At 33.9% G+C, this 12,843-nt stretch overlaps 1 protein-coding gene across 1 annotated transcript in view; it reads right to left on the minus strand.

Annotated features, from left to right (window-relative positions):
- RAB1A (RAB1A, member RAS oncogene family) overlaps positions 1-12,843 on the minus strand; it is a 47,903-nt gene that overhangs the window by 14,440 nt on the left and 20,620 nt on the right. Inside the window, exon 2 of the mRNA XM_051975395.1 lies at positions 8,639-8,711. Coding sequence (XP_051831355.1) covers positions 8,639-8,711 — 73 coding nt within the window. The remainder of the gene's footprint in view (positions 1-8,638; positions 8,712-12,843) is intronic.

The raw sequence follows: 12,843 nt of genomic DNA on the forward strand, positions 1-12,843 counted from the left end.
TTAACTTTACATCACAACAAAAGGTTTTGGTCTTTTATGACTATTAACATACACAATTCCAAAATCTATAAAAAGAATTTTGAATTTTTTATGCAGCAAATTCACCAAAATATTAAGCCTTATCTGGTAAGAGCTATATCATAAGAAAGGAAGGATTTTTAAAAAAGCAATGTTGGGAAAGCCAGGGGTGTAGTTGGTAGTATATTGGCTCTGGAGTCAGGAGAATCTCTCTCTCTTTTTTTTTTTTTTTTTTTTTTTTAAACTTTTTATTGACAGAACCCATGCCAGGGTAATTTTTTACAGCATTATCCCTTGCACTCACTTCTGTTCCGAGTTTTCCCCTCCCTCCCTCCACCCCTTCCCCCAAATGGCAAGCAGTCCTTTACATGTTAAATAGGTTACAGTATATCCTAGATACAATATATATATATATGTGCAGAACCAAACAGTTCTCTTGTTGCACAGGGAGAATTGGATTCAGAAGGTATAAATAACCCGGGAAGAAAAACAAAAATGCAAGCAGTTTATATACATTTCCCTGTGTTCTTTCTTTGGGTATAGCTGCTTCTGTCCATCCTTGATCAAATGAAACTGAATTAGTTCTCTGTATCGAAGAGATACACTTCCATCAGAATACATCCTCAAACAGTATTGTTGTTGAGGTATATAATGATCTCCTGGTTCTGCTCATTTCACTTAGCATCAGTTCATGTAAGTCTCGCCAGTCCTCTCTGTATTCATCCTGCTGGTTATTTCTTACAGAACAATAATATTCCATAACATTCATATATCACAATTTACTCAACCATTCTCCAATTGATGGGCATCCATTCATTTTCCAGCTTCTAGCCACTACAAACAGGACTGCCACAAACATTTGGTACATACAGGTCCCTTTCCCTTCTTTAGTGTCTCTTTGGGGTATAAGGCCAATAAAAACACTGCTGGATCAAAGGGCATGCACAGTTTGATAACTTTTTGACCATAGTTCCAAATTGCTCTCCAGAATGGCTGGATGTGTTCACAATTCCACTAACAATGTATCAGTGTCCCTGTTTTCCCACATCCCCTCCAACATTCCACATTGTCTTTCCCTGTCATTCTAGCCAATCTGACAGGTGTGTAGTGGTATCTCAGAGTTGTCTTAATTTGCATTTCTCTGATTAATAATGATTTGGAGCATATTTTCATATGGCTATAAATAATTTTAATTTCTTTGAGAATTGTCTATTCATATCCTTTGACCATTTATCAATTGGAGAATGGCTTGATTTCTTATAAATTAGAGTCAGTTCTCTATATATTTTAGAAATGAGGCCTTTATTAGAATCTTTGACTTTAAAAATGTTTTCCCAGTTTATTGTTTCCCCTCTAATCTTGTCTGCATTTGTTTTGTTTGTACAAAAACTTTTCAATTTGATATAATCAAAATTTTCTATTTTGTAGTCAATAGTGATCTCTAGTTCTTCTTTGATCATAAATTCCTCCCTCTTCCACAAGTCTGAGAGGTAAACTATCCTATGCTCTTCCAATTTATTTATAATCTCATTCTTTATGCCTATGTCATGAACCCATTTTGACCTTATCTTGGTGTGCGGTGTTAAGTGTCGGTCAATGCCTAGTTTCTGCCATACTGATTTCCAATTTTCCCAGCAATTTTTGTCAAATACTGCGTTCTTATCCCCAAAACTGGGGTCTCTGAGTTTGTCAAACACTAGATTGTTAAAGTTATTGGCTGTTTTGTCCTTTGCACCTAACCTATTCCATTGATCAACTAGTCTATTTCTTAGCCAATACCAGATGGTTTTAGTAACTGCTACTTTATAATATAATTTTAGATCTGGTACAGCTTGGCCACCTTCATTTGATTTTTTTTTTTCATTAATTCCCTTGAAATTCTTGACCTTTTGTTTTTCCATATGAACTTTGTTATTTTTTCTAAGTCATCAAAATAGTTTTTTGGGAGTCTGATTGGTATAGAGCTAAATAAATAGATTAGTTTAGGAGTATGGTCATCTTTACTATATTTGCTCGCCCAATCCAAGAGCATTTAATATTTTTCCAGTTGGTTAGATCAGACTTAATTTGCGTGGAAAGTGTTTTGTAGTTTTGCTCATAAAGTTTTTGATTTTCCCTTGGCAGATAGATTCCTAAATATTTTATACAATCAGTAGTTACTTTAAATGGAATTTCTCTTTGTAACTCTAACTGTTGGGTTTTGTTAGTGATATATAAGAATGCTGATGATTTATGTGGGTTTATTTTGTGTCCTGCACCTTTGCTAAAGGTGTGGATTGTTTCTAATAACTTTTTAGTAGAGTCTCTGGGGTTCTCTAAGTATACCATCATATCATCTGCAAAGAGTGATAATTTGGTTTCCTCATTGCCTATTCTTATTCCTTTAATCTCTTTCTCAACTCTTATCGCCAAAGCTAGCATTTCTAATACAATATTAAATAGTAACGGTGATAGTGGGCAACCTTGTTTCCCTCCTGATCTTATTGGGAATGGTTGCAGTTTGTCCCCATTACATATGATGCTTATTGCTGGTTTTAAATAGATGCTCCTGATTATTTTAAGGAAAAGTCCATTTATTCCTATACTCTCAAGAGTTTTTTAATAGGAATGGATGTTGGATTTTATCAAATGCTTTTTCTGCATCTATTGAGATGATCATATGATTTTTGTTAATTTGATTATTAATATGGCCAATTATACTGATAGTTTTCCTAATATTGAACCAGCCCTGCATTCCTGGTATAAATCCTACTTGATCATGTTGTATTATCCTGGGTATGATTTTCTGTAGTCTTTTTGCTAATATCTTATTTAAGATTTTAGCATCAATATTCATTAGGGAGATTGGTCTATAATTTTTTTTCTCTGTTTTCAACCTACCTGGTTTAGGTTTCAGTACCATGTCTGTGTCATAAAAGGAATTTGGTAGGACTCCTTCATTCCCTATTTTTTTCAAATAGTTTGTATAGCATTGGGGCGCTAATTGTTCTTTGAATGTTTGGTAGAATTCACATGTAAATCCATCTAGTCCCAGGGATTTTTTTTTAGGGAGTTGATTAATAGCTTCTTCTATTTCTTTTTCTGAAATGGGACTATTTAAGCAATTTACTTCCTCCTCTGATAATCTGGGAAGCCTATATTTTTGGAGGTAGTCATCCATTTCACTTAAGTTATCAAATTTATTGGTATAAAGTTGGGCAAAGTAACCCCTTATTTCTTTAATTTCTTCTTCATTGATGGAAAGTTCTCCCTTTTCATTTTTAAGACTACTAATTTGATTTCCCTCTCTCCTTTTTCTAATCAGACTTACCAAAGGTTTATCAATTTTATTGTTTTTTTTTTCATAAAACCAACTCTTAGTTTTATTTATTAGTTCAATAGTTTTTTTTTTTACTTTCTATATTATTAATTTCTCATTTTAATTTTAGAATTTCAAGTTTAGTAATTGATTAGGGGTTTTTAATTTGGTCTTTTTCTAACTTTTTAAGTTGCAGGCCCAATTCATTGATCTTTTCTTTCTCTATTTTATTCAAGTAAGCCTCTAAGGATATAAAATTATTACCTTATTACCGCTTTGGCTGCATCCCATAAATTTTGGTATGTCTCACCATTGTCATTATCTTGAGTGAAATTATTAATTGTGTCTATAATTTGCTGTTTCACCCAATCATTCTTTAAAATGAGATTATTTAGTTTCCAATTACTTTTTGGTCTATTTACACCTAACTTTTTGTTGAATGTAATTTTTATTGCATTGTGATCTGAAAAGAAAGCATTTACTATTTCTGCCTTCCTGCATTTAATTTTGAGGTCTTTATGTCCTAATATATAGTCAATTTTTGTGTAGGTTCCATGAACTGCTGAGAAGAAAGTATATTCCTTTCTGTCACTATTCAGTTTTCTCCAGAGATCTATCACACCTAATTTTTCTAATATTCTATTTACCTCTTTAATTTCTTTCTTGTTTTGTGATTTGATTTATCTAAATCTGAGAGTGCAAGATTGAGATCTCCCACTATTACAGTTTTGCTGTCTATTTCTTCTCGCAACTCTCAACTTTTCCTTTAGGAATAAGTTAGATGCTATACCACTTGGTGCATATATGTTTAATACTGATATTGCTTCATTGCCTACAGTATCCTTTAGCAAGATATAGTTTCCTTCCTTATCTCTTTTAATTAGATCAATTTTTGCTTTTGCTTCATCTGAGATAAGGATGGCTACCCCTGCTTTTTTGACTTCACCTGAAGCATAATATATTCTGCTCCAGCCTTTTACCTATTCTGTATGTGTCTCCCCGTTTTAAATGTGTTTCCTGTAAACAATATATTGTAGGGTTCTGACTTTTGATCCAGTCTGCTATCCGCCTCCCTCTTTATGGGAGAGTTCATCCCATTCACATTTACGGTTAAAATTACTAATTCTGTATTTCCTGCCATCCTAATATCCCCAAATTATACTTTTCTTTTTCTTGCCCTCCTTCCTTTCTTCCCTAATATTAAAACTTATTGGTCCCACTTGCGTCACACGCAGCTCTCCCTCTTTAGTATCCCTCCCTCCTCCCTTTGAATCCCTTCCCCTTTCTTGTACCCTTCCCTTATTACTCTTTTTCCTTTTCCCTTTTCCTCTCCCACTTTTTAATGAAGTGAGATAAGAATCTCTGTAAAACAAATATGTCAATTATTTCCTCTTTGAGCCAACTCTGATGAGAGTAGGATTCACACAATGTTCCTCCCCCTCTCTAAGTTCCTTCAGATATGATAGGTTTCCTTTGCCTCATCATCGCATGTAGTTTCCCTCTTTTTATCTTCCCTTTTCCCTTTTTCTGACACTATCCCCTTTCCATTTCTACTTCCTTTTTTATGTTATATCGGTAAAATCAAATTATACATATGGTTCTTATGTATATCCACACAGAAATACAGTTCTCAAGAGTTCCTTTTACCTTTTTCTACTTCTCTTGAATCCTGTTGTTGGAGATCAAATTTTTTGTTTAAGTCTGGTTTTTTCCTTAGAAACAAATGGAATTCCTCTGTTTCATTAAATGTCCATTTTCTTCCATGGAAAAAAATACTCAGCTTAGCTGGGTAGTTTTATTCTTGGCTGCATTCCAAGCTCTTTTGCCTTTTGGAATATCTGATTCCAGGCCCTTCAATCCTTTAATGTTGAGGCAGTCAGATCTTGTGTGACCCTTATTGTGGCATCTTGGTATTTGAACTGCTTTTTCCTGACTGCTTGTAAAATTTTTTTTTTAGTCTGAAAATTCTGAAGTTTGGCCACAATATTCCTCGGAGTCTTTATTTTAGAGTCTTTTTCAGAGGATGTTCGATGAATTCTTTCAATGTCTATTTTACTTTCCGGTTCTATTACTTCTGGGCAGTTCTCTTTGATGATTTTTTGTAAAATAGTATCTAGGCTCTTTTTTTCATCATAATTTTCGGGTAGTCTAATGATCCTCAGGTTATCTTTCCTAGATCTATTTTCCAGGTCTGTTGTTTTTCCAAGTAAATACTTGACATTTTTTTCCAATCTTTCATTTTTTTTGGTTTTGCTTGACTGATTCTTGATGTCTCAATGAATCAGTCATTTCTATTTGTTCAGTTCTGATTTTTAGTGAGTTATTTTCTTCATTAGCTTTTTTTATTTCTTTTTGTATACGTCCAATTGAGTTGTTCTGCTCTATGGAATTTTTTTCCATTTCACTATTTTTTTTTAATGAGTTATTTTTCTTTTTCCAATTCATAAATTCTGTTTCCCTGCACTTCTTGGGAGTTTTTTATCTTTTCCAATTCACATTTCAGAAAGTTGTTTTCTTTTTCCACTTAATCCAATTTTTCTTTTAGTGAGTTCTGTGCCTTTTCTGTACTCTCTTGCATAGCTTTTCTCTTTCCTTTCCCCATTTCTCTTCTACCTCTCTTTTAAGGTTTTTAATAGTCTCCTTTAGTAGAACCTTTTGTATTGGGGACCAATAATTGTCTGGAGACTGCTATTAGTTTCTTCAGAGTTGAAAAGCTGTTCTCTTTCTGAATAGAAACTATCAATTGTTCTTTTGATTTTTTTATTCATTTTGTTAAAGCCTGTAGGGTCTGCCTTCAGAGTCAGGAGTTACTAGCTTCCTCTACAGAGCAGTGATAGGTGTATGGACCAGTAGCTGTCCTGCCAGCCGGCTACAAAAAGCAGCAAGGTACTGGAGTGCTCTGGGAAAGAGTTTCCCACCCGGGAGTAACTCAGGCCTGCAGGGTGGAGCTGGGAAAGTGCCCTGCAAAGAACCCCCACTGTGTGAGATAACAACTGGGGCTAGACACTGAGCAGTGAGAGTTTCACTACCCCAAGCCAAAGCCTGCCCTGGAGCTGTGGGTGTTAGCAGTTGAGCAGTGAATGGATTTGCAGGGACCGGAAGTGTCTGCCCGGGAAGCACAGTCTGCTGGGGAAGTTCTATTGCCCCAGGCCGAGCCCCCCACTCTGCCGATTAGAGGCTGCCCAGGCTGTGCCCCCCTGCCGTGCAGACCCAACTGCCCCCGCAAAAGCCCAGCATTGCAGGATGTGGCTGCAGGGCTACAGTAAAGTCTGCCTGAGTCACTTCCGGGTTTGAGGGGTTACAGCCAGATCTCGTTAAGTTCTGGCGTTTTTTAGAGTACCCTCTGTTTTAGGCTTTAATTTCTCTGCCAGTTTACTGCTTTGTAGTCAAGGCAGAGCAGTTAGCCTATAGCAGAGTCGTCTCTATAACTTCTCTAGCCACAGAGGTCACTCCCACCCCTGGTCTGCTCAGGATGCTAGTCTCTCACTGCCTGTGCTAGTCTGTTCCTGGCCCCTCAGGATAAACCTTTCCTGGCGAGCTTCCAGATGGACTTTGGCTGGTAAGTTGTAGAGCTTCTAATCTTCATGAATTTAAGCAGTGAAGAGCTATTTTTGAGGCTGAATTAAATAGTTGGTTATGAGGGGAATGAGAGGAGCTCTGAGAGTCGTGTGTGCCTTCTCCGCCATCTTAGCTCTGCCCCCAGTCAGGAGAATCTCAGAGTTCAAATCCAAACTCAGGCACTTGACACTTAGTAGCTGTGCGACTCTGAGCAAGCCACTTAACCCTGACAGCCTCAAACTGAGCCCTCCCCATCCCATCCCCACTCCCTAAAGCCAAGGTTTCACTGAAAATGGACACAAGCTTAATTTCCCAAATAGTGTAATATGCAGTTTTTTCTTCTGAAGTCAATCAACACACATAAACAGGGTTTATTTTCATTTTTTACTATAATTCTGTTGGTGATTATTATTTTAATGATCTTAAGGGATAGAAGTTATTTCCTGAATACTTAAATTACCAAATATTTAAATTATCTGTCAAAGGTCAGTAAAAGAATCTGTATTAAGACAGCAGATGTGAATGTAAGGCCTAGACTTAATCCTTTAATTTACGAGTTAAAGCAGCCCCCCAAAAAATGTTAAATTGGGGAGTGATAGATAAACTAGTATAGGGAAGATTCTCAATATTATCTATCAGTACATGCCATAATCTGCATGTCCAGTTCAGAAAGTTAGAACACAATGCCATTGTGAGGCTGAGTTAGAAAGAGACAGGAGCTTGAACTTCCACTTTTATAGTCATGAGTTACCTGTAAGATCTTTTTAAAAAAATCAGCTATCAAATGATTTTCTTCTATCACTAATGAAATGAATAGGTCCTCTATCAAACAGATTAGCGATTACAGATTTACAATACATATTTTAATGAAATCTCAGTAAATCACAATTTCAGAAAGTTTAATTTCATCAAGAACCTCACCCCCACCCCAACCACTTCTGATTCCCCATACAACAATAAATATGCCAGGTCTTTCTGTGCTCATTACAAATGAAGTTATTGTTTTTTAAAAGCACAACATAATGGCTGATAAAACCAGGGGTGCTATAAAATACTTATTCTCTCTCCCCTCTTTGTGACAGCAAAGAATTAAGGGGGAAAAGTAACTGTTCATTCAATTAGAGAATGACTAAACAAACTGCTGTATATGAAGATAATGGAATATAACTATGCTTACTGTAATAAACAAACATGATAAATACAGAGAAGAAAGATATGAGAACTAATACAAAGTGAAGTAAGCAGAACTAGGAAAACTATCCATAATATTCAGCAACAGAAAGAGACTATAAAAAATACCAAAACTGAATGCTTTGAAGTTATAAAAGTACAAGCTTGACCCCAAACAAGAGATATGAGAAGAAATCTCACCTCCCCCTTGCTCCTTTACAAAGGTCAGGGTTCATGAGTATGGAATGCAGCATGTCATTTTTTTAAAAGTGTTTATCAATTTTGCTGATTTCTCTTCCTTTTCTTTCTCTATTCCACCCCCCACCCAGAAATGTTTTACAGAATAGTTTTCTGAGGGAAGGAGCAAGAATACAAAGAGAAATCTAAGCAATGAAAAAAAGAAAAGCAATAAGAAACCAGAAAACACCTTACTTCTGTGTTTGACAATAAAGAAAAAAGCAAAAACCTGCATAGGCAAACTTCACAAAATAATCTGTTCCAAACGAAAAGTCTAAATAGCTACCTATGTAGACATCATCGCCAAGAAAAATATCTAATTCATTAAAAAGCAATATTGTTTTAGACTTTACTTACTGCAAACCTAAGGAGAAGGCAAGATTTCCCAACACCGGAATCTCCAATCAGCAGTAACTTGAATAAATAATCACTGCAAGACACAAAAAGGAAATACATTAAAAATACTTTAAGTTCAAAAAGACTGGCCAAGAATACAATTTTCAAACGTTGGGAAGATCAGAGCTCTTAAAATACTTTCTATGTATAGTTTGGCAGCAATAAACATTAAAAAAAGCAGAAGCTCTTTTGATACAGAAATCTTTATCTGGGATAAGCAACCATATTCCTAATTCTCAAGTTTGGTAACCATCTATATCTGTGCAAAAGTTTAAAAAAAACCTGCAAGTAACTTGTATTTGTGGGGAATCTGAATCATCCCTATTGATGTTATGCCCCTTTGATAGGGGAACTGAATTTTTTTTAATAAATCAGATAGTAGTATCTTTTGTTCTCTGTACTGAAGTCAATTCTGTACATGATCATTTTCTTCCTGAACAAGTTATCAAGTATACCCCCTTAAGAAGCACACAGAACCTTATTATCCATATTTTACAGGGATGAAAAAGTAAGCATATGGAGTCAGGTCTAGCGATTCTCCTTAATTTTTAGTAACTATTCATATAGCACACTTGGATACTGAGGTGGTAAAAGTTCAAATGCAGATTTTATTGTCTCTAGAGCAAAAATGCTGATGATATCTTCTTTTCAGTTTTATCTCTTGTTTTAGTCTCATTTGCTTTTCAGTTTTAGATTTGGGTTCAATACTACCCTCAATACTCCTAAAAAGCTATTTTAATGTGGCTACATTTTTTTAAAAGTGTGAATTTAAAACATTCTTTCAGACTTTATCTTTGCTTTGTTAAATAATGTTAGTAGTTAACAGAATTACTGCAGGTAATTTTGGATATTTAGTAAAAAATAAAATTTGAAAGATGAAATAAAAGCAGGCACTTTAATTATACTATAAGTGAAAATGAATCTTTTGTTATCTGTCATTACATTCTACTTGAGCAGAAAACTATTATTTGAGCTATAGATCTTATTTAGATAATTTCATTTACTTTAAAGATTAACCTATAGAATAAAGGAAAGAACAATAGGTTTAGTCAAGGAATGTTTCCAATTGTAGTTCTCAGTCTCACTACTATCACTTCTGTGGTTTTATGATCTAGAACAAATTACTTATCATTACACACCGGATTTTCAGTTTCCTCTTCTATTAAGTGGATGATGTATATATACCAATGACCTCTTTTAACTTTAAATGGTATGAGGCATGCTATGCTTGTAAATAATTATAACTAAAAAAAAAAACTCATAAAAGAATATCAATTGAACAGCATTTCAACTATCTCAGATAGATTCAGGGCCACACAAAAATCTTCAATTATCAAATTACCAAACATATAGTTTTTTTGTCTTAGAAATTCTTGCCAATAAATTAACTTAGTTTACTCCTTTCCCCCTTTCTTCTCTCCCCTGCCTTGAAGGTCCACAGTTACTTCATTCTCCTATTCATAAGAAGGGAGTTTTCTAGAGGTTTGCTTTTTAACATGTGTTTTACCCTTAATAAAGAGGCAAATGTTTTATTTCTGAAAGCCTATACTATAAACACACAAATATAGAATTGTGGTGAAGTCAAAAGCTACTTATGCATATGCAAACCTTATCCAAATATTTTAGGCCTGAAAATAAGTATCAAGGACACAGTAAATCAGTTTCATTTATACTCATTAATTTCAGTTTTAAAAAGTAAACTTAATTCCCTAAAACATAATTATTCCAGATAAGATGTATAAGAGATAATAAAGTAGGCACAATAATTGACTTCAATAATATTTTATTTTCCTCTAAACTCATTAGCAATTTTATTAACATGACAATAGTCACAAAGATAATGAAAAACTGAACCTGGCCTATGAACTTCCAGTTCTAAATAAATTACATAATCTGCCTATGATCTAGTGGCATACATCTACCAGCCTTTATTAGGGATAAAAAAAATTACAAAAAATGCCCATAGATTTGGATAATGGCCTAAAAAAATTTATGATGTGAATGTAATGAAAAATCTGGAGAAGCAAAGAATTACATAAAATAATGTAGAGAAGAACCAGGACTGGCTACAATGTAAATGCCCTCCCACACAATTCTGTGTTTCTTCATGAAAAAGAAATGAAAAAATTCACCACTGTCCTTTGAGAAAATGGGTACAAAGCTTGGAACACTGGATATTACTGGCAGACTCATGAGTTTGGTTGGTTTTGCTTATCTGCTCTTCCACTCCCTTTTTTGTTGTTAAAAGGGAAGGCTGGCAGGGTAGAGGAGGAAAAAGAAATTCAAGTTAGTGTAAAAGTTTAATCCAAAATGAACTATAAAGCCTCATAAAGATCATAGTAGAAAATAAAGTAGTAATAAAAAATTTTGTGTGTGTGTGTGTGTATGTGTGTATAAAACTAGAAATGAAAATCCCTAAACTAGGAATTCAAGTTTTTAGAGAAATTTATTTTTTAAAAAAAATCTGGATTCACTTTTTTCCCCTAAAATTTTTTGAACTTTGTAATCTTTATTATTTTTTTAAAAATATTTTATTTATCCGCAATTACATGTAAAGACAATTTTTTAACAATTTATTGTTGTTGTTTTAAAGTTTTGAGTTCCAAATGCTATCCATCCTCACTCTTTGAGATAGTAAGCAACCTGATACAAGTTATAGTGTTCAATCATGGGACGCAGGGAGGAAAAAAAATTAGTATGCCTTCAGTCTCTATTGAAATGCTATAAGTTCTTTCTCTGTAGATAGACAGTAATTTTTTTCATCATGAGTCCTTCAGGATTGTCTTGGTATTATTGAGAATAGCTAATTACGTCTTTGCCATTGTTCATCACATAATATGGTTGTTACTGTGTATTGTTGTTACCGTGTGTACAATGTTCTCCTGGTTCTGCTCACTTCATGTAAATCTTTTCAAATTTTTCTTTAGTCATCGTGATTATTTTTTATTGCGCGATAATATTCCATTACAATCATATGCCACAACTTATTCATCCATTTTTCAATTGTTGGACACCCTCTCAATTTCCAATTCTTTGCCACCAGAAAAAAAAAGCTGCTACAAAATTTTTATACAAATAGGTTTCTTCCTCTTACCTCCTATTTCTCTAATCTCTTTGCAGTGATATTTTTAGATCAAAGGATATGTACAGTTTGATAACTCTTTGGGCAGAGCACCAAATTATTATCTAGAATGGTTGGATTTTACTTTTTTTTAATATTAGTAAACCTGATGGGTGTGAAGAAGAATCTCAATTGTTTTAATTTGCATTTCTCTAATCAACAGTGATTTACAGCATTTTTTCATATGGTTATCAATAGCTTTATTTCTTGTTGTAAAACTACTTGTTCAGATCTTTTGACCATTTTATCCTTTGATCATTTATCAATTGGGGAATGATTTGTTCAATTCACTTTCAACTGCTTAACTAAGTAGAAGTACAACAAATTGACTTATATTTTCATGCTGATACAAATAAAATTTAAAGACCAAAGAAATACACAATCATAAGTTTAGTTGCTGAGCCATGACTATTTCCAATTATCAAAAAAAGTTAAAGACTGTATAAATTTTTCTGAATGCTACAGGTATAGATAAAACCTGTGTTTTTATCATGTTATGTCAATAAAAACATCTGAGCAGATTTTATTGGTATAGTATCTTGAAGTATTTTTTTTAAAGCCAACTACTTTCTGTGTTAAGTACAAGAATAAACCATGCTACGCTATTTTAAGGAATAAAGTTTAATATTCACAGTCCTTGTAAATTATCCTGGGGAACATAAAAAACAGAAAGCTGACCTTACTTACCTCTCAGATTGGTGGGGAAGGAAGGAATTTAGGGCCAAAGAAGAACTAGAGATCATGAAATGTAAAATAACTTTGATTATATTAAATTTTAAAGTTTTTGTACAAGCAAAACCAATGCAGCCAAGATTATTAAAAAGGAAGCAGAAAATTAGGGAAAATTTTTTACATCCAACATTTCTGATAAAGGCTTCATTTCCAAAATGTAGAGAGAAATGACTCAAATTTATAAGAATACAAGCTATTCTCCAAATGATAAGTGGTCAAAGAATATGAACAATTTTCTGATGAAGAGATTAAAGCCACTTTTAGTCATATGAAAAAATGCTTTAAATTACTATTGATTAGAGAAATGCAAATT

This window comes from Antechinus flavipes, chromosome 2 (genome assembly GCF_016432865.1).
Source record: "Antechinus flavipes isolate AdamAnt ecotype Samford, QLD, Australia chromosome 2, AdamAnt_v2, whole genome shotgun sequence".
Lineage (NCBI taxonomy): Eukaryota > Metazoa > Chordata > Mammalia > Dasyuromorphia > Dasyuridae > Antechinus > Antechinus flavipes.